The 21883-nt window shown below is 37.4% G+C and overlaps 1 protein-coding gene across 1 annotated transcript; it reads left to right on the top strand.

Moving 5' to 3' along the window:
* The first annotated feature begins 19566 nt into the window (after positions 1 to 19566).
* LOC132540261 (keratin-associated protein 19-3-like) lies at positions 19567 to 20155 on the top strand. Its single transcript, XM_060197033.1, has one exon. The coding sequence runs from the start codon at positions 19611 to 19613 to the stop codon at positions 19854 to 19856; it is 246 nt and encodes an 81-aa protein (XP_060053016.1). The 5' UTR covers positions 19567 to 19610; the 3' UTR covers positions 19857 to 20155.
* Positions 20156 to 21883: the final 1728 nt, after the last annotated feature.

Raw genomic sequence — 21883 nt, 5'->3', positions numbered from 1 at the left:
CTGCCTGGCTTGGCAGAGAAGCTGACTTGAGCCTGGAGCATTGGATCCTTGAGGTGTGAAAGTCTCTTTGCATAACCACTGTGCTATCTCTCCCCCACCCTGCTTTATCTCTTGGTGAGCAGTGACTGATAAAGCTAAGAAGCCTACTTATAGTTTAAATAACATCAGGATCCTATAGCTTACAGGGAAGAAAAAGAACAGAAGAGCCTTTTAATAGCCTCTGTGCTCCGACTCAGGGACTGAAATAATATTGAAACAACTGATAATTTCCACAGCTGTGAACTCTTTAAGTACCTTACTTAGACAAAAATCAATCCAGGCAAGAGTGATCAGTAATTTGAAAAAGTACTGAGGGACCTCATAACATATTATATAGAATGGTTAAACCAAAAAGAAGAAATATTGGAGAAATGAACCAGGACAAGAGTTCAGCTATAAACCCACCAAAGTTTTAACCACAGAATAGTGAGGTCAACATCCAAACACTTGTTAAGGAAATAGTCACAGGAGTGAGTAAAGAGTTTGAAAGAATTGTCATCAGAAATGCAGAAACAACAAATGAGACTCTGGAAGAAAACACTAATTACCTCAAGGTGTTTAGAAAGCTGAAAGCTGAAATAGCTAAGCTAAGAACACAACTAGCTGGGAGCTGGGCGGTAGCACAGTGGGTTAAGCGCAGGTGGCACAAAGCACAAGGGCCTGCTAAGGATCCCATTTTGAGCCCCCAGCTCCATGCCTGCAGGGGATCACTTCACAAGCAGTGAACCAGGCCTGCAGGTGTCTATCTTTCTCTTCTCCTTTTTGTCTTACCCTCCTCTCTCTATTTCTCTCTGTCCTATCCAACAACAACAACAACAGATATGACAACAATAACAATAACAACTACAAGCTCAACAAAGAGGGTAACAAAAAATGTGAAAAATGGCCTCCAGGGAGTTGGGCTGTAGTGCAGTGGGTTAAGCGCAGGTGGTGCTAAGCTTAAGGACCTGCATCAGGATCCCGGTTCAAGCCCCTGGCTCCCCACCTGCAGGGGCGTCCCTTCACAGGTGGTGAAGCAGGTCTGCAGGTGTCTGTCTGTCTTTCTTTCCCCCTGTCTTCCCCTCCTCTCTCCATTTCTCTCTGTCCTATCCAACAACAATGACATCAATAAAAACTATAACAATAAAACAACAAGGGCAACAAAAGGGAATAAATAAAATAAATATTAAAAAAAGAAAGAAAAATGGCCTCCAGTGGATTTTTAGTGTAGGCACAGAGCCCAGTGATAACTCTGGAGGCAAAAAGGAAAAAAAAGAAAAGAAAAGGAACTAGCTGAACAAGCTAAAATAGTATCAGAACAGGGCAACAAAATAGATCAACTCCAGAAAACAGTAGAGGGGAGAGAGAATAGAACCATTGAGACTGAAGACAGAATTAGCAAGATTGAGGATGAATTAGAGACAACTAAAAAAGAAGTAAGAGATCTCAAAAAGAGATTAAGAGATAGTGAAAACAACAACAGAGACCTATGGGATGACTTCAAAAAGAATAATATAAGCATTATTGGCTTACCAGAGGAAGGAAGAGAGGGAGAGGAAAAAAACACTCTTCAGGCCATAATAGCTGAGAACTTCTCTAGTCTAGACAACATCAAAGACATAAAGATTCAAGAAGCCTAGAGGGTCTCAAACAGAATTAACCCAGAGTTAAAGACACCAAGACACATCATATTTAGAATGGAAAGGAATAAGGGTAAAGAAAGGATCCTGAAGGCTGCAAGAGAAAAACAAACAGTCACTTATGGAGGAAAACCCATATTAGATTAGCAGCAGACTTATCCACATAAACACTATAGGCCAGAAGAGAATGGCAAGATATCTATAGAGTGCTCAATGAGAAAGGCTTTCAACCAAGAATACTGTATCCTGCTAGACTGTCATTCAGACTAGATGGAGGCATAGAAACCTTCTCAGACAAGCAACATTTGAAAAAATCAACGGTCACCAAGCCTTCCCTGAAAGAAGTTCTACAAGGTCTCCCATAAACAGTCAGACCACCGTAAATAGGCCATATATGAGAACACTCTAAAAATCTACAAGAATGATGTTAAAATATCTTTAATCTATGATATCAATAAATGTCAATGGCCTGAATTCACCTATTAAAAGACACAGAGTAGGAAGATGGATTAGAAAATATATTCCAACAATATGCTCTCTACAGGAAACCCACCTAACTCAACAAGACAAACACACACTCAAAGTGAAAGGATGGAAAACTATCATGGCCCACAAAAAAGAGCAGGAACAGCTATTCTCATATCTGACAATATAGACATTATATTAAATAGAATTTAAAAAGATAGGGATGGACATTAATTAATACTAAGTGGATCAGTCAACAGAGATGACTTAACAATTATTAAAATCTATGCACCCAATGAGAAGCCATATGAATATGTCAAACATCTACTGAAAGAGCTATAGCAATATATTAACAGCAACACCATCATAGTAGCAGACTTCAACACCCACTCTCTCAACTTGACAGATCATCCAGGCAGAAAATCAATAAAGACATAAAGGAGCTAAATGAGGAAATAGATAAACTAGAACTATTGGACATTTTTAGAATCATTCACCCCAAGAAACTGGAATACACATTCTACTCAAGTCCACAAGGGTCATTCTCAAGGATAGACCATATGTTAGGCCACAAAGACAGCATCAGCAAATTCAAGAGCATTGAAATCATCCCAAGCATCTTCTCAGACCAGAGTGGAATTAAAATAACACTTAACAATCAACAAAAGATTAGTAATAGTCCCAAAATGTGGAAGCTCAATATTACACTCCTTAACAACTACTGGGTCCAAGAGGAAATAAAGGAAGAAATCAAAATGTTTTGAGAGTTCAGTGAAAATGAAGACACAAGCTATCAAAATATTTGGTACACAGCTAAGGCAGTACTGAGAGGGAAGTTCATAGCCATACAAACACACATTAGGAAACAAGAAAAAGCACAAATAAACTGCCTGATTGCACACCTTAAAGACTTAGAGCAAGATGAACAAAAGAACCCTAAAGCAACCAGAAGGATAAAAATAACTATAGTTGAGGTAGAAATCAATAACATTGACAATAAGAAAGCCATACAAAACATCAATTGTTATAGCAATTATTTATACAGTTTAACATTCATTAGATAAAAGTATATATGCTTTGTAGATCTTATTTCTGTTGCTGATTTCTGACAAAATAATACATTCATTAATGCTCATAATACATTTCATAATGTACTAAATGTCAGTACAATAAATAAATGAGGTGTGATAATTCATATATCTTGAATCTGATTTTATTTTTAGTATAGTGGAAATAATAAATTTAGAGAATTCATTCTTTTGAAAATTATGAGATTAAATAGTGAATTACAGTATTATAAAATATAATCTTAAAATTTCATACCACACAGAGCACCAAAATTCTGTGCCCTTAACTCCCACTGAAAATCACTATCAGATAAATGCTTTATTTATTTATTTATTTATTTTAAACTTTTGATTAATAATAGGTTACAAGATTGTAAGATTAAAATTATAGTTCACATCATACCTCCACCAAAGAAAAACAGATTATTTGATCCAAATCTTCAATCAAGTTAGCTAGTATAACAACAAAAACATATCAGCAATTGTCTGCTGTGGTTTGATAAGAAAAAAAAATATGTGGATACTTCCAGTCATGGATATGGAGTAGAAGCCATTTCAGATTGCTCTCCTGATAAAGTAAAAAAAAAAAAATACCTGAAAACTCAATGAAGTACAACCAGGATTTTTTCAGAAACTCACTAAGCCACAGACTCCAAGTTGTAGATGCTACTATGATTTCATCCTGAACTCCCTGGACAGAGACTTCACCAATGTGTCATAGAACCTCACCTCTCCAGAGCCCTGCCCTACTAGGGAAAGACAGAAACAACCTGGAGGTATGAGTTGACTTACCAACACCCACATCCAGCAGAGAAGCAGTTATGGAAATCAGACCTTCCATGTTCTGCATCCCCAAAAGAATTTTAACCCATACTCTCAGAGAGGTAAATTCCAGGGGAAGATGACCAAACTCCAGTTCCATCAGGACCCAGAGAGTGAAGAGGGTGTGTGTGTGTGTGTGGGAATGTGTGTGTGTGTGTGTGTGTGTGGAGGACAGTCAGATGTAGTAGTAGGTGTGACTTAGTAAGGAAGAGAAAGCAGGCCCATAGAAAAAATAGGCAAATGTATATAATTATAAATAGATAGTTATGGAATTATTAGTCTGGGATTGGGCGATGTTTTACCTGGCTAAGCACATTTAGTACTAAGTGCAAGGACCCACTCAAGAATCCAGATTTGAGCTCCTGCTCTCCACCTGCAGAAGGAATGCTTCACAAGTAGCAAAGCAGGTCTATAGGTATTTATCTTTCTCTCTTCCTCTCTATCTCCCCTGCTCTCTCAATTTCTCTCTGTACTATTCAATAAAATGGAAAAGATGGCTACCAGGAGCAGTGGATTCATAATGCTGGCACTGAGTACCAATGTTAACTCTAGTTGAAAAAAAAAATTAGTCAACGCAACGATTGCCACCTTAACATGCTTCACCTCAGACTGTGTCCAGAGACTTCACTTGTGGAATGACAACCCTTCAGCTTCATTACTAGGGTGAGACCTTTCCTTTCATAGTATACTCTAATTTCATCTCAGGTGGTTCACTTTCTAACAAAGTCCCAAAACCTAGATATACACCAGTTTCTATGAGAGAGAGCTTATGTTCACACGTATCCATAAACTACTGCAAAATATATACCTGAAAGCAGAAGTACACTAGAGTTTGCAGTGAGTACCTCCCTAACACTTCCTCTCCACTATTCCAAGCTTTGGGTCCATGATTGCTCAACAATTTGTTTGGCTTTGTATGTTAACTCTCTTTTCAATCACCAGGTTCCAGATGCCATCAGGATGCTGGCCAGGCTTCCCTGGATTGAAGACCCCACCAATGTGTCCTAGAGCTCAGCTTCCCCAGAGACACACCCTACTAGGGAAAGAGAGAGGCAGACTGGGAGTATGGACCGACCAGTCAACGCCCATGTTCAGCGGGGAAGCAATTACAGAAGCCAGACCTTCTACCTTCTGCAACCCTCAATAACCCTGGGTCCACACTCCCAGAGGGACAGAGGATGGGAAAGCTATCAGGGGAGGGGGTGGGATATGGAGATTGGGTGGTGGGAATTGTGTGGAGTTGTACCCCTCCTACCCTATGGTTTTGTTAATTAATCCTTTCTTAAATAAAAATTTTTTTTAAAAAATTAGTCAACCATATCTGTGATCCTGGGAGAACTGCAGTTTCCAATAAAGGATATGGAGACACGGAACTGTAGTGGTGGGAATGGTGTGGAATTATACCCCTGTTATCTTATAATGTTCAAAGAAAACTAATATTGTTAATGGGGCAGAAACAGTAAAGATAGAAAGAACATATAACTGATAACTCACTGAACAAAATCCAATGGTAGTTTAATGACTTGATTAATCAGAAACTTGGAACAGAATTATTTTCATCTGGAAAATGGAATTAGTAACATGGTTACTTTAAGAATTCAATGAACATAATGGACCTTAAAGTAAAAACTATGACACGAAGTTGAAATAATAACTGACCCTTCTGAAATAACTTTAATCTATCCTACACTTGATATTAGTGCTAGCTAATAAAATTTACCTGAAAGGTATCTGATAATAAAGCAATTGTAGTCAGGGTGTTTAACTCTGTTATTTTCAGTATACCATCACATATATTTTACAAAGCTCTACAAAAACAAAAAAAGACTTTACTACTACACTTGAAGCCCTGTGTACAATTTGTTTCTCATTAATTTCAAACAATTTCAGAACTTTGCTATAATAACAGAAAAGTAGAATTTTACATGTCTGTTATAGTTACTTTATATTTTTTTATAGTTTTAGATAGATATACAGAGAGTAAAAGAGACCACAGAACTGGATCTTTCTTCAGTGTGGTGAGGCTGGGCTTGAACTTGGGTCTCTCACATAGCAAGGAACACACTACCCAAGTGAGCTACTTCACCAGTCCTGTTTTTTTTTTTTCTTTTGTTGTTGTTGTTGCTTATTGTTTGTCTTTTTAAAAGGATAAGAATATTGATTGCAATATTATAGAACCGTAAAATGTGACTCAATCTTATATGACACTTCAGTGGACAATTGACCCCATGTTCCTGATCCTATTTACCTTTGACTTTTACGTTCTTGTTTATATGGAAACTGTCTCAGTCTTTGTTGAAACACAGACTGCCAGAAATACCTACTGGTAGGGGAGTCATTATTTTCATTACAACATAAAAACCATCTAAGTAATAGACTACAAGGGAAGCATTTCAAATGTGCAAAACAAGAAGGTGAGGTAGTCTTGATGGCTAATATGTGGGGCTTAAGAATTGTAGAGATATAATAAACTTCATAATGAAGCAAAGACATCAAGCTACAAAGCAAAAGGCAATAGTTAACCTACACATACATCAAAGGATATCCCAGCAATAACAGTGGCAGAGATCACTGTGGTTACTATAGAAGCTCAGGTAATAGAGGACATTACCGAGGCACATACAAGCACCACTGAAGTAGTTGATCACATACATCTTTGTGATCTTCCATCCATGGTAGCCCAGAATATTAAATATTAAAGTAGTAAAGGAATGGGCTGGGGGCTGGAGAGACAGACAGCTCACAGTATATGGTGGATTTCTTACCATAGGCATGGTCAGGGTTGGAAGTGTTATGATGGCCCTTCTTCTGTTTTTCTATAGATGAAAGTAAGTTAACCTGGGTAGAGTGAACTTATGCATACACCAGGCCCCAGCTTCACTAATAAATAAAACAATAAGAAATGAGCTGGTTAACTGTAATTTTGAAACACAGTGCTAACACTGTGTTGTTCCAGGCGTGTACTGATAGAAATCGTTTCACTGCTAGATTAATACTCTTAGATTACAGAGGACAGAAAGAAATGTCTAGATTCTCCCAAGGAGAAAATGTCCACTATACAGAAGTCTCTGAGGAACCCACTAGTTGCCCTTATGCGTTTAACACCACACAATGTCTATCTCCTCAGCTTAAAGGCCCTTTTAGAAGGCTTGTGAGTACTTTGAGAACAAGTCTTTTCTCAGGGGCCAAATAATGTTAACAAGTTCAAGTGGATCATCTATAAAGCATAATGCCAAACTCATTAGGACACAATAGGAAATCATTGTTGCAGGAGCTGTAATATTTGAAATTACTTGATTTGTGAATTCCCCCCATAGTTAACCTACATGAAAATCTAAATTATAATCACGTCATTTTATTAATTTACAGTGAGAACTTATTGTCACAGGGAAATGGAAATACTCAAAGGCCATTTTACCATCACACTATCTCCATAATACACTGAGAATCAAATCATAATCAAAGGCCAACTTATTAATTTACTCTGAGAAATTGTTCTCAGAATGATCAAAGGGCTTAAATCCAATATAATCAGTTTATTATTTTCCCATAAGGCAAGGTGAGGCAGATAATAATCAAAAAGGTATATTGTGGGCTAAGAGTTAGAAGACAGGGAGTTTGAGAAACTGAATATTTAATGCCATCACTGTACGATATCTCAATACTGTAATAACATAATTACACAACACAGTTAATTATGCTAAAATGACTAGAAGGACTTGGATTCCCATATTAACATCACCTTTGCCCTGCAGGGAACATTGGTTTTTCAATGTAACTCCAACATCCTGGAGAATTTCATTAAATCTTGGATAGTCTTTCTGTCAGTGAACACACTGACTCTGCTATACATTCTGTGTACAGCCTAGAAAACCAGTCAAGTCTTACCTTACTGAGCTTCAATAGAGTAAGACTTCTGTGTGAAGTCTGTCAAAAATGAAGCACATAGGGCCCTGGCGGTAGTGCACTGGTTTAAACGCAAATGCATGAAGCTCAAGGATCTGATCAAGGATCCCGATTCCAGCCCCCTCTCCCACCTTCAGGTGAGTCGTTTCACAAGTGGTGAAGCAGATATGCAGGTGTCTTTCTTTCCCCTTCTCTCATTTCCCCTCCTCTCTCAACGTCTCTCTGTCCTACCCAACAACAGCAGCAACAACAATAATAGCAACAACAACAACAATGGAACAAAGATGTAGGCCAAGGGCAGCGGACTTGTAGCACTGGCACTGAGCCCCAGCAATAACCCTGGAAGCAAAAAAAAAGAAGAAAAAATGTGTTTGAGTTCTAATAGTTATGTAGTTATGAACTAGGCTTTCAAATAGCTGCTGGGATTATTGTTATTTTTGTTGGATAGAACGGAAAGAAATCAAGAGAGTAGGGGAAGACGGAGAGGGGGAGAGAAAGATAGACACCTGCAGAAGTACTTCACTGCCTGTGAAGTGACTCCCTGCATATGAGGAGCCAGAGGCTTGAACTGGCATCTTTATGCCGGTCTTTGCGCTTCACGCCCTGTGCGTTTAACTCACTGCACTATCACCGAACCCCTTTCTTTTTTCTTTTTAATTTTTTGTTTGATAGGACAGAGAGAAATTGAGAGGGCTGAGGGAGCAAAAAAAGAGACACATGCAGATCTGCTAAACAGCTCATGAAGCTTTACCTCTGCAGTTAAAGATCTGGGGTTTGAACCCACATTCTTGTGCATGTTAATGTGTGCCCTCAACCGGTGACTAACCACCAGGGCCCATGTTGGAGAACACCTGCCCCTTGTTGGAGAACCCATGATTTCTTGATAGACTCCTTAATTATAAGACTTCTTATATCTCTACAACTATTACAACTAATAGTCATGTATTGTACTAGACATATTAAAATTCTTTGCTATTTCTAATTCTGTCTTCAGCTTCCTTTTGTTTGGGTAATATCAGGGTAAATACAGATAACAGGTCAAAAGGCTTTCAGGCTAACAGGTCTTATCTGATATTCCTGAATTATACCTACATCTTTGGGATAAGGTTAGGATTTGCAGAGTAATTGTAGAATCTGATATAATCTCTCGAATAGGAGATAACAAATTTGGTAGATTGGTCTAAAGACTAGGAGAGAGAAAAGTCAACTATGCATGCCTTTAAGATATATAATATACCCTTAAAATGTTTCTATTTGTGTACACACTTAAGATGTTCATACTTAACATAGTTGTATGTGCACATACTCAATAGAGAGACAAAGTGGCCCAAGAGATTGGGAAGAGAGATTCCATGGAGCCATGCAGGCTTTCATTGTGAGATGTCCATGATGTGTTTGCCCCATCCCTAACCCACTTATTCTCTCACTACCAATAGTGTAGTAAAATTCATTTCTGAACCCTGAGATGCAAAGGAAATTCTTCTCCCTGGCATGCAAAGAACCCCAGGGCATTTGGGGGTATTTTTTCAATAGTTCCACATTCGTCTATGTCCTTCACAAATATTTGTCTTCAGTGTTCATGTAAATTTCTTGGTAAATCTATCACTCTGTTGATATTGTCCTTGAAATTGGAGCAAGCTGTCAATCACTTATACATTGTGCTGGGTTTTGTCAGGGATCTAAGAGATAGCTCCATTTATAAGGTGCCTGTTCAGGTTCAATTCCTAGCATCACATGGGAGTGTCCTTAATCTGGACAAGATTTGGAGCTGTGGTGTCACTCCCTCTCCGCTATGTCTTTATTTATCTGAAAAGGTCATCCCAGATTTGTGAAAGTACGCATATCCACTGGAGGTTTTATCTAGGACAATAAACAGATAAAATTAAAGGTTTTTTTTTTTTTTTTAGCACACATGAAAATAGTGAATTTGTAATGTTTTATACCCTCCATCTGTTTTTCTCACTGTTTCTCTAGCATGATTTGATTTTCTTATACATTTTGAGAGCAATTGCATCATTCATTTTATAACGATATGTACATTTCACCATATCATTTTGTTTGATTCCTATGCCAGAAGTAGTCCCTGCAGATTGATGATCAACAGACGTGATAAGCACAGTTACCATTTGTTTTATCTCAACATTATTTTGCAATGTATAAGTAGGCTTTTTCTACTGACCTGTGAGAGAAAGAAATAGAAGCTTAACAGTACACAGTTGGAACATACTCATGGAAATAGAGATTAATGTTTTCATTAAAAATATTTGTAGAGTTATTTAAAGTAAAATGCCATGTCTTTATTGTTGTTGTTCTTACTCTACATAATGGAGTTGTGTCAAGAAAATGACCTAGAGATTTGATATTTGTTATAGTTCCCATAGAAAATTAGCATGCCTTGACTCTGAAAATTCTGTTTCTAAAGATTCTGAATTGTTCTTGCCAAATCTTCATGGCATCGTCTCAATAACTACATAGCAATGGAAATCAAAGACTGAAATTGGATATTACTTGTAACATAAACAACAACAACAAGATGAAACTTTATAAAGCACTTCTTGAGCAGTTTTTTTCAGATCTGAGACTATGAAATGTATTTATTACATTCACACATGTACCATTCATAATCTAAAATCTAAGATATCATCCATTCTTCAATAATATCTTTGAACTTCATAATATATTTTTGCAGTGCTCATTAACATCTCAAGGGTCTTATCCTAAACCTTGAATATTACTAAAAAATATTCAGGAAGTCATAAATCACTGTGGAGCATTCAGGAAATCATAGAGTAGCACTAACAAAAATAAGTTTATTTGACTTATTAACATACAAAACATGTATCCCAATGTAAACATTTTGCATATTTCCAATACACATGTGATAGACTAAAATTAATACAAATAAGTGTCATGCACAAATTATGTACATAGTTATTTTTACAGTCAAACATTTTAGATAAGTTATGCTTAAAATGTTGATTCATATAAATACAATACCATATAGTCACATAAAACATGCTAACCAATAAGAGAAACAATGCTATGAAATAAACTAAAAATTGCTTGTTTTCAATTATGTATCAATCCTAAATGGATAAAGTAAAACAAAAAATATTCTAGGCATTTGAGTTCTTTACCCCAAACAAACATTGAGAGAATCTATTTTGCACATGAAGTCTCTGTGTGTGCATATTTTAAATTTCCAAAGGAATGCTTATTATTTGGAGGCAGTCTTAAACATTGTATAGCTTTCAAATTAAGAATGCTCGTGAAACTTTGCTTATTGAGATAAACTATGGCAATAATTACTGACTAAGATCTTTTGATATATCTTAAAAGAGATTAAAGGCAAGAATAAAGGAGTTCTTCAATGAGTGGGTGTGAGGGCTTCTTTTTCAAATGAACACAATTAATGATATGTTTTTCATGAGAATTAATTGACAAAATGGGAGGTGTGATTGTTTGTGGTTTGTCACCTTGACTTCAGAAAGTATAAAAGACCCTGTGGAAGCAGAGAAGGTCATACCTCAAATACACTTTGCTCTCACCCATATCCTCAACTCCTGACATCATGTGCTACTACGGCAACTACTATGGTGGCTTGGGCTACTATGGTGGCCTGGGTTACTATGGAGGCCTGGGTGGTCTGGGATATGGCTATGGAAATGACTGTGGCTGCTTCCAGAACCTGGGCTGTGGTTATGGCGCTGGCTTCGGTGGCCATAGATACAATGTCTACCGTCCATGTTGCTTTGGAAGATACTGGTCCTCTGGCTTCTACTGAGAAATCTCAGGGATAACTGAGGGCTCTCAGCTAATTTTCCTCTTCCTGAGTCTGTCATCTGAACAATGTCCCATCAGCCTGTCTCTACAGCGAAATCATGAGAAGCTCATCCCAGATTCCTTTGGTGAACCAACAGCTTTCAGCATGCAACGTCTAACTTGACAGAAAGAAAAAAAAAAATCACCTGAACTTTCGATATAAATTTGAAAAGTTTGGAAGATCAATTGTTTGGATTTGGATAATCATTCTCTTTTTGAATGTATATTTTGGCCGAATTCTCATTCCAAATAGTTTATGTAAGATATGTAAAAATTGCATTCTACATTAAATTTATTTAGCAATTTAAAAGTTTCATGTTTTCTTGTGTCTTCTTCATAAATAGTATTCCCAAATATGAAAGGTGTGTGTGTGTGTGTGTCTTTCTTGCCTGCCTGCAATCTGAGTCTGCTTTGTGAAAAGTTCCAGATGATAGTATTATACCTGTAAGCCTGTGTAACCATGAGGATAGACAGACTGTCCAGCAATTCTTTTCACAGTCTGTTAAAAGTATATTGACAGAGCTGCAGCTGTTCTTAACCAGTCTCCTGTCTTCCCAGCTGGATCGTTATGCAACATTATTGGCACCATTTACCATTGTTGTACTAAAAAGTCCTGCTGTGTTCTGCTGTCTCCAAGCAGGACACAACTCTGTTCCATTGTGGGAAGCTGTGTTTTTAATGGATTTATTCTACTTTGGCTGTTTTTTTTGGCTTCACTTATACTTCAGTTGATAGAACTCAAACAGCTTTAGTATTATGTAGAAATTGCTAGGTGGCCGATCTCCCTGTTTTCAGGTACACAGAAGTCTATTATATTTGGATAAGTGCCTCAATAGATCCTTTCAGTGGATGTCCATACAGATAGTAACCATATTGTAAAAGATGCTTTCTTCTTCCTAATTAGCAGAACTCTATTCAGTTATGCATTCTATTTAAAATGTGAATAGTACCAGGCTGTGGTGTGTGTGTGTGTGTGTGTGTGTGTGTGTGTGTGTGTGTGTGTGTTCTGTTTGAGCATCATTTGTGTTTCTAGAGAAACCTGCAATGTTTTGTAGACCTATTGTTAATACTTACAGATGGCATCTTTAGTTTTTATTCAACAGTTTTTTAATGAGATTTACAGAATATAGCTATAAACATAGGGCTGTAGAAATCCTTTTGAATTAGTGTTTTCATGTCCTTTGGAGATTATCACTATGCATATCTATGCTTGATCATAATGATTAAGCATTAATAGTTAATCATTATAATTAAGGATTCTCCCAACTTACAATAACAAAAATATGGAAACCATCTAAATGTCCAAGAATGGATAGCTGGATAAAGAAGATATGAGAATATGTTCAATGGATTACAATTCTGAAATTAAAAAGATAAGATTGTGTCATTTGTACAAAAATAGGTGAACTGTAGTTGGTTTTGTTAGTGGAGTAAGTAAAGAGGTGAATAATAACTTCTGGATGATTTGCTCATATGTAGACTATAGTTCACTAGGACAAGTGGCCTTGCAAAGAAAATGGTAATCATGTAGTCTCTTGGATTTTTTTGAAAGTGATGATATTTGTAGGGGGTGGAAGGACACAAAACTTTGGTGGAGGAAGTTTGTGGGTGTGAATGTATACCTTTGTAATATTTAGATTTTGTCAAATACTATTAAATAACTATTAAAATGAACAACAAAAAAGACAAATTTCTCCTACTGATGAACAAACTCTTAAGATGGAGATGATATAATTTAGTTTTTGTCTTCCCTGAGGAAATTTTTGTTTAGTTGTCAAAAAGGAATTTTCTTAAAAAAAAAAAAAAAACTTGAAGAATGGGAGCTGGTGGTGGCAGCCTGGTTGAGCACATGATTTCGAGTGTGACAGGATTCCAAGTCCTCTGTCCTCACTGGCTGGGGGAACCTTTTTCAAGTGGTAAAATGGTGATGCAAGTGTCTCTCTTTCTCTCTTCCCTTCTGTTTCCCCTACCTTTTTTTAATTTCTGCCAGTCTCTATCCAATAAATAAATATAAAAAACTTGAAGAATGACAATAAATGTTTAAGATGTTATTTATTATGAGAGTGAAATGCAAGAGATAATCAGAGCAGTGCTTAACTCATGCATTAGGTGGTGCTGGAGGTTGAACTTGTGATCTCTGGGGTTTCAGACAAACAAAGTGACATTCTAACTGACTGAGTTATCTCCCCAGTCCTAAATTATGGTAAAATTTGAAAGACAACTGCAAACAGCTTAACAGGTCAACATGTGGCCTATTTATGCATTTATGACAGTGGCATTCTTAGCTTTGGATTCTATAAACCGAATTGATCAAAGAGAGAAGCATATGGAATCTGGAAAGAAGACAGGTGCCATGCTTAATTTATTTGAAGAAAATAGGATGATTATGGCAAATAAAGCAATATCTCTGCTTCTGTTGCTAAAAAGATTGATGCTTCAGAAGTTAACACATAAAATAGTAGGGGTATAAATAAGTAGGACTTAAGTGCAATAAATCACATCTATGCAGTAGAGGTTCAAGGGACCAAAACCGAAGTGTCTATGAATCATATAAAGTAATTATACATTAGTCTATTTTCCAAAATATTCTTAATCTTAGATAATGTGGACTTGCATACCCAAGGGGAAAATGATACAACAATTACTTCAACCAGTCTTAATTTATTCCGTTTTTCTATGTTTGGTGATACTATGGTTGGTGCTTATCATGACTGATTCAATCATGCATTTGGCTAACCATTCATCCAAAGGTCAACACATAGTGCTCAGTTTATATTAAGCACCAGTGCTGTAAAGACATGGAAATATTTTCTGGATCTTGATTAACTTAGGGTAACTCAAATGATAAATGTATAGTTATAGTTATCTGTGCTGACTTCAAAAAGACTTACATATTATATGCATTGGGATTTCAATGAGTAGTAACTAATCAAGCCTTGTGTGGTTAACAACAAGTTCCCCTAAATGATGCTGTTTAAGTTGAGGGTTGAAGAAAAGTACAGGGAAAAATAGGGGGTGGGGTGGGTTAGAATGTGTTCAGGCTGGGGCCAGGCAGTGGTGCACCTGTTTAAGTGCACACGTTACAGTGCTCAAGGATATAGGCTCAAGCCTCTGGTCTCCATATGGAGAAGGAAAGCTTTGTGAGTAGTGAGGCAGGTGTCTCTTTGTCTCTCTTCCTCCTTTTTTTTTTTTTCTAATTTTATTTATAAAAAGTAAATATTGACAAAACAATAGGATAAGAGGGGTATAACTCCACACAATTCCCACCACCAGAACTCTGTAGCCCATCCCCTCCCCTGATAGCTTTCCTATTCTTTAACCCTCTTGGAGTATGGACCCAAGGTCATTGTAGGATGCAGAAGGTAGAAGGTCTGGCTTCTCTAATTGCTTCCCTGCTGAACATGGGCGTTGACAGTTCTATCCATACTCCCAGTCTGTCTCTCTCTTTCCCTAGTGGGGAAGGGCTCTGGGGAATCGGAGCTCCAGGTCACATTGGTGGTGTTGTCTGTCCAGGGAAGTCTGGTTGGCATCATGCTAGCATCTGGAACCTGGTGGCTGAAAAGAGAGTTAACATATAAAGTCAAACAAGTTTTTGACTAATCATGAACCTAAAGGCTAGAGTAGTGCAGATGAAGAATTGGGAGGTGGATCTCCATTTTGTAGACAGCTGGTAGGCATATTTTAGTTATATCCCAAAGGGTCTGTGGCTATACTAGTTTTGTTTGTATATTTGTTTGTTTTGTTTTGTTTTCCCTGAGCCTGAAATCTTATATGCAGGTGGATCCAAGTTATTGTCTAGGGAGATGATGTCATGGCTAGAAAAAGGATCAGAAAGTTGTATTAGAGAAGAGAGGTGCTCCCAAATATGGGAAAGATGTATAAATATTGTGGACTTTAAATCCCATCAATTTGATGTGATCTGGGGCCCATATTCAACACAATGAGTACCACCTCGGCATGTTTCACTTCTGACTGTGTCTAGTGACATCAGGAATGGAATGTCAATTCTTCAGCCTCATTACTCAGGTGAGACCTTTCTCCTTCCATAGGATTCTCTAATTCCATTCCAGGTGGTTCACTTCCTAACAAAGTCCCAAAACCTAGATATAGACTAAATCCCATAAGAAAGGGCATATGTTCACATGTATCTGTAAATTAGGGCAAAATATATACCTGAAAGCAAAAGTACACAATAGTCTGTAGTGAGTCAGTATACAGTTCATAATGAAATATCCTCTACTTAGACTTAGATACCCTTCTCACCTACTTCCTATTATACTTCCCTCACTCACTCCAAAGCTAACCTTATCAAAGCAAGAACTGGAAACTTTGAGTAAGGGCAGGAGACTGGCATGAATAAGGGCAGGAGACTGGCATACTTTAATGATGACTCTTTTGTCACTCTCAGGCCACCCCATCAGCCTGGGCCCTATCTGAGAAGTCCTGAGATTCCCAAACAGACATGATGGGCCTAGACCTTGAATAAATCTCTCTCTCCATTGTTACTGGTCATCTCTATCAGGAACAACACAATAGATGCCTTTGTGGGCTCCCATGGGACCTTGCCCTCAACTTGGATCAACAACTTTAGAGAATGTTCCATCTTCCAAAGGGAGGCTGGACAACATTCTCTCCCCCTCTGTTTTTCCATCCCCACTCAGTTTCTCTTTGTCTCTATTCAATAATCAATCAATAAAATATACAGATGGTGTTGGGGCACTGAGTTTGTGTTAGCCCGAGTATTCAGCAAACACATTTCCCCATAACACACAACTAGATGTAGGCTTATCTAGTAGATGTGTACTCATTTAACAGTTTCACTAGAAATTCACTTACAAACTAGAAAAATGGAAGATGGAGTTAGATTTCCTGGGAAACTCTTCTAACTTCATAGGTGATAACCATCTTCAGAAATAATGGGAGCAGTTATCTAAGGCATTGCTTGAGTGCAGATATGAAATTGAAGAGACTTATTTTTGAAGAATCTGTGGCCTGTTTTGTAACCATTGTAGGTTTATAAAAGATTGACGTGATAGAGCCCATTGTACCAGTAAGACACTGATTTTGTGGTTTAGCATTTAATGAGAAATATATTGCTTTTTGTTTTAATCAAAGTTTCCTTATTTAAGGATATTTTTATTTAGCTGATAATAGTCTAATTTTTTTCCGTTTTGAAAGCATTTTCTTCTATACGTTTCCTTTAATATTTGTAACAGCCTCTTGAAGTACACACAACTAGTTTTCAAAATTAATTTCAATATGTAATGGCCATCATTGCAATAAGTGTCATAACTGGTACTAGAAACTATTTATTTAGCCATAGTTCATTGAAAGAATGTTCTTTTTTGAATAAAGACTGACATGTCCTTTTTTTTTAATATTTATTTTATTTATTTATTCCTTTTTGTTGCCCTTGTTGTTTTATTGTTGTAGTTATTATTGTTGTTGTTGTTGTTGGATAGGACAGAGAGAAATGGAGAGAGGAGGGGAAGACAGAGAGGAGGAGAGAAAGATAGACACCTGCAGACCTGCTTCACCGCCTGTGAAGCGACTCCCCTGCAGGTGGGGAGCCGGGGTTCGAACCGGGATCCTTATGCCGGTCTTTGTGCTTTGCGCCACCTATGCTTAACCCGCTGCGCTACAGCCCGACTCCCTGACATGTACTTTTTAAGGTCAAGTAGAGTGAGATATTAAAATAGCATTGACCTCTACTCATACTAAGAAGTCATGAGTAAGTCTTTAAAAGTTTGATGTATGGGTCGGTTGGTGGTGTACCTAGCTAAGAACACACATTACTATGCACAAATTCAAGTCCCAGAGCCCATCTCCAGGGGGGAAAGCTTCACAAATGATGAAGTAGTGTGCAGCAGGTCCCCTCTCTCTCTTTATCCCTTTTCTCTCAATTTCTCTTTGTTTTATCAAATAAAATGAATAAATCTTATTAAAATATAAATAGGAGTTTGGCCTCTATTGTATTTCCTCTAGAATGACATGTATAGAATCCCCAATTTAGCAGGAAATAATTCTTTTTTTTTCATTTACTATTTTTTAAAAGCATCTTTATTTATTTTGGGTAGAGACAGTCAGAAATCGTGAGGGAAAGGGGTAATAGAAAGGGAGAGTGACAGAGAGACACCTGCAGCCCTGCTTCACCACTTGTGAAGATTTCTCCCTTAAGGTGGTGGCCAGGGCCTTGAACCCAGGTACTTGTGCACTCAACCAGATGGGCCACCACTGCACCACCCCCCCTTTTTTTTACCAGAGCACTGCTCAGCTCTGGCCTATGGTGGTGCGGAAGATTGAACCTGGGACTTGGCAGAGCCACAGGCATTAGAATTTGTTTGCATATCCATTGTGCTATCTAACCCCCCACACACAGGAAATCATTTTCCCAGCTCAGTTATCCATGAACTCTTTCTGAATTGTAAGTGAACAACAACAAAACATCCGTGGGGAAGATTCTACTTATTACCTGTGATTTGATTCTATGAATTTGAGAGCTAAGAGCATTCAGAATGGAAAGGTAAGGAAACTAATAATAATTTTTTTCTTAACCAGTTTGGTTAAAAGCAAAATAACAAAGGCCACTGAAATGAGTGGTACCTAGTGCCTCTAAATTCTGAAACTTTAGAGTCCTATGGTGACACAGCATTTAGAATTTCAAATAAGAATATATTTTTGAGCAGGGAAGCAGTCACCTACCATATTGAAAATGAGGGTTTGTTTGGGAGTTTTGCACCCGGATTATCACTAGGGTTTTGTGCCTGCACAGTGAATCCACTGCTCCTGGTAGATTTTTATTTTATTTTTTTCTTTTTGATTGAAACAAAGAGAAATTTAGAGAAAGTGGGAAAGTGGAGATGGAGAAAGAGAGACATCGCTGTATCCCTTCACTGTTCATCAAGTTTCCCCCATGCGGTTGGGAACTTAAGTCTTGCACATGGTCGTATGTGTACTCTGTATGATGAACTACCTCCTGGCCCCATGAGCAGACACTCTTGTTATGAAATTATCAGTGGTATCTACCCAACAGGTTTATTCTACCTGAGAGAAGATGTTTGAGAAATTTCTTGAACTTTAATGTGCAGCCCTTAAGCAACTTAAATAGCATTTCTGACTGCCAAATGGGGTTCTTAGATGACATAAAAAATACATTGTGTTAGGTGAGGGGAGATAGCATAATGACTATGCAAAAAGACTCTCACGCATGAGGATCTGAGGTGCCTGGTTCAATCCCCTACACCACCATAAACCAGAGCAGAACAGAGTTTTGGTAAACAAACCAACAAACAAGCAAGCAACAACAAAACACATTGCATTAAGGAAAACACCATAGTTTAATGCCCCTCCCCACCCCATAGGATGAGGCTGGTATTTTAGAAAAGAATTATAACTCAAATTCTGTGAATACTTCAGTGAAGAAAGATCACCACAAAAAGAGTCAATAGATAAGGGATATCAAAGGAAAGAGTGGAACCAGGGAATACAAGAAATCTCATATGACATGATTTGAAGAAGCCTGGAGCAATAAAGAACTATTGATGGGTTTTGAAACTACGAAAGTCAAACAAGTCTGGGAATTATAAACACAGTAGCGTGCTATTAGCTCAAGATATTTTTCTAGGAATCCAAAATGAAGGCAAAAATCAAAAGGAGTTGCATAGCTTTGAAATAATTAGTTGCAACAGTGATGTGGAAGCTGTGTTTTGGTGTTAGGAAATGAGATAGTTGACATAGTTTTCAAAGAATGTGTTCTGCTGAATGATGATTTGAGCATTAACTTTCCACACCCTTGAGTATATATAAAGGGAGCTGTACAGTCACACTTAGATAACTACCTACAGCACTAAGCCTAACACACCCGAACATCATGAGCTACTACGGTAACTACTATGGCAGCCTGGGCTACGGCTATGGCGGCTTCAAAGGCCTGGGCTCTGGCTACGGCTGTGGCTGTGGCACCTTCAGCAAACTGGGCTGGGGCAGTGGCTTTGGAGGCTATGGCTATGGCTCTGGTTATGGAGGCTACGGCTATGGCTCTGGTCATGGAGGCTATGGGTATGGCTGCTGTCGTCCATCCTGCTTTGGAAGATACTGGTCTTCTAGATTCTACTGAATAAACACTTGAAAGAGTGAGATATGTGGACTCAATCATCTGCAAGGGTATTTCTTCTATCAGCTGATTCCCATCATCCACATACTGTGTTTATCCTGTTCTGATAGTTAAGCTGAAGCTGGATCACTTGGCTTCTGTCAGTAATGAGACTTAAAGCTTAATCAACTAGATGTTGATGTTTGAAGAACAACATTCCTCAGGGTTCCTCTCCTACAAAGTATGGGAACTCATTCCAGTCTAATAGGTCTTTGCCTTTCAATATCTGTTACCTAATAATAAACTTCCTCTGGCGTTGCAAATGTGTCTGAGTGTTAATTCTTTTAACACAATGCATCATCTACAGCACATTGATATAATAGTCAACAGTATTAACAGTTTCTCCTGTGTCTAAGAAATTTACTCACATAATTTATTTCTTTTTTTTAAATATTTATTTTATTTATTTATTCCCTTTTGTTGCCCTTGTTGTTTTATTGTTGTAGTTATTATTGTTGTTGGATAGGACAGAGAGAAATGGAGAGAGGAGGGGAAGACAGAGAGGAGGAGAGAAAGATAGACACCTGCAGATCTGCTTCACCGCCTGTGAAGCGACTCCCCTGCAGGTGGGGAGCCTGGGTTCGAACCAGGATCCTTATGCCGGTCCTTGTGCTTTGCGCCACTTGCGCTTAACCCGCTGCACTACAGCCCGACTCCCCATAATTTATTTCTTATTATCTTTTTACTTCCTACTTTCATTTCCCCCTTATCTTCCCCTTTTCATTTATCACTTCTCAGTCTTCTTTCTCTTCTTGCTTTCCATAGTCAACATCTGTAAATACAGCCCAATATAGAAATTTTCAGCCCAGTATTGAAATTCCATGCGTAAAGAGTTAAGGAGGTTTTTCAATGAGAAACAAGCGTCAGTCTAACTATAAAATGCATAGATAATTTTAAAGCATGTGATAACAAGTCTTTACTTTGCATGTAAATAACTATAGCACACCTAGGAACTAGATATGAAAATATGAGGCAACACATTAATAATCGATAAATGCAGTTTTTTTAAATAGTGTTGTATTATTTACTCCTTTTTGAGTATGTCTAAAATATTTCATAAAACAAAAATTAAAGAGAAAATTCTCCTTATTCTGGCATCAAATACATGTCACATACTAAATTACATTCGTGAAAAATGACTCAAGAATAATCAAAAGTCAGGATAATGTTTATTTTATAGAATAATTTAATCCATGACTAAAATTCTTTCCAATAATAGCATGAATTCTAAACATATTTCTCTTCTAGAGCATAAGAGAAAATGTAACTAAACTTCTAAAATAAAAATATAAGGAATATAAGGGGTTTTGTTTTGTTTTATTTTTCCTTAAGTCTATATTAGCTAATTTAAACTGGCAATATATTAAAAGTGTAATAAATACCTCCTGACCAAGTTTTATTTGGAGAATAAAGAAAAAGGTTGTTACTTATACCTCATCTATGAATGATTCTATCTGGTATTTGCCCTTCATCTATCTTTCTGAATTATCTCACTCAAAGTTATCCTATTAAGTAATTCCCATGTTATAGCAAAAGACAAGATGCTATAATTTCTTACAGTTGTATAGTATTCATTTATATGCATATCTTAGCCACTCATCTGTTGTTGGACAGCTGGGTTGTTTTCCAGATGTTGGCACACTTATCACAGTGCACTTCTCACTCTCTCCAAAAGAGGTTGAGGACTAAGGTGTTCTGGTAGGATAGGATGGCAGTTTGGGGAAGTGTGAGCTGTACTGACAGATATCTTGGAGAAATCTGGAAATATGTCACATATCCTCATAACAAATACAGTTCTATCGCTCAACATTCCCTCAGTAAATTGATACTGAAGATGAATAAGAAAAGCCTGCCATTAGAAAATCATAAACATGATTCAGTATTAGTAAAATAAATAGAACACATATAACAGATCCATAGATTATTTTAAATTACCAGTTTACTAATCATAACTTCCTCATTTTGTTTGCATATTATTTTCAATTACACTA

The sequence above is a fragment of the Erinaceus europaeus genome, chromosome 9 (assembly GCF_950295315.1).
Source record: "Erinaceus europaeus chromosome 9, mEriEur2.1, whole genome shotgun sequence".
NCBI classification, from domain to species: Eukaryota; Metazoa; Chordata; class Mammalia; order Eulipotyphla; family Erinaceidae; genus Erinaceus; species Erinaceus europaeus.
This window is presented reverse-complemented; position numbering and strand designations above follow the sequence as displayed.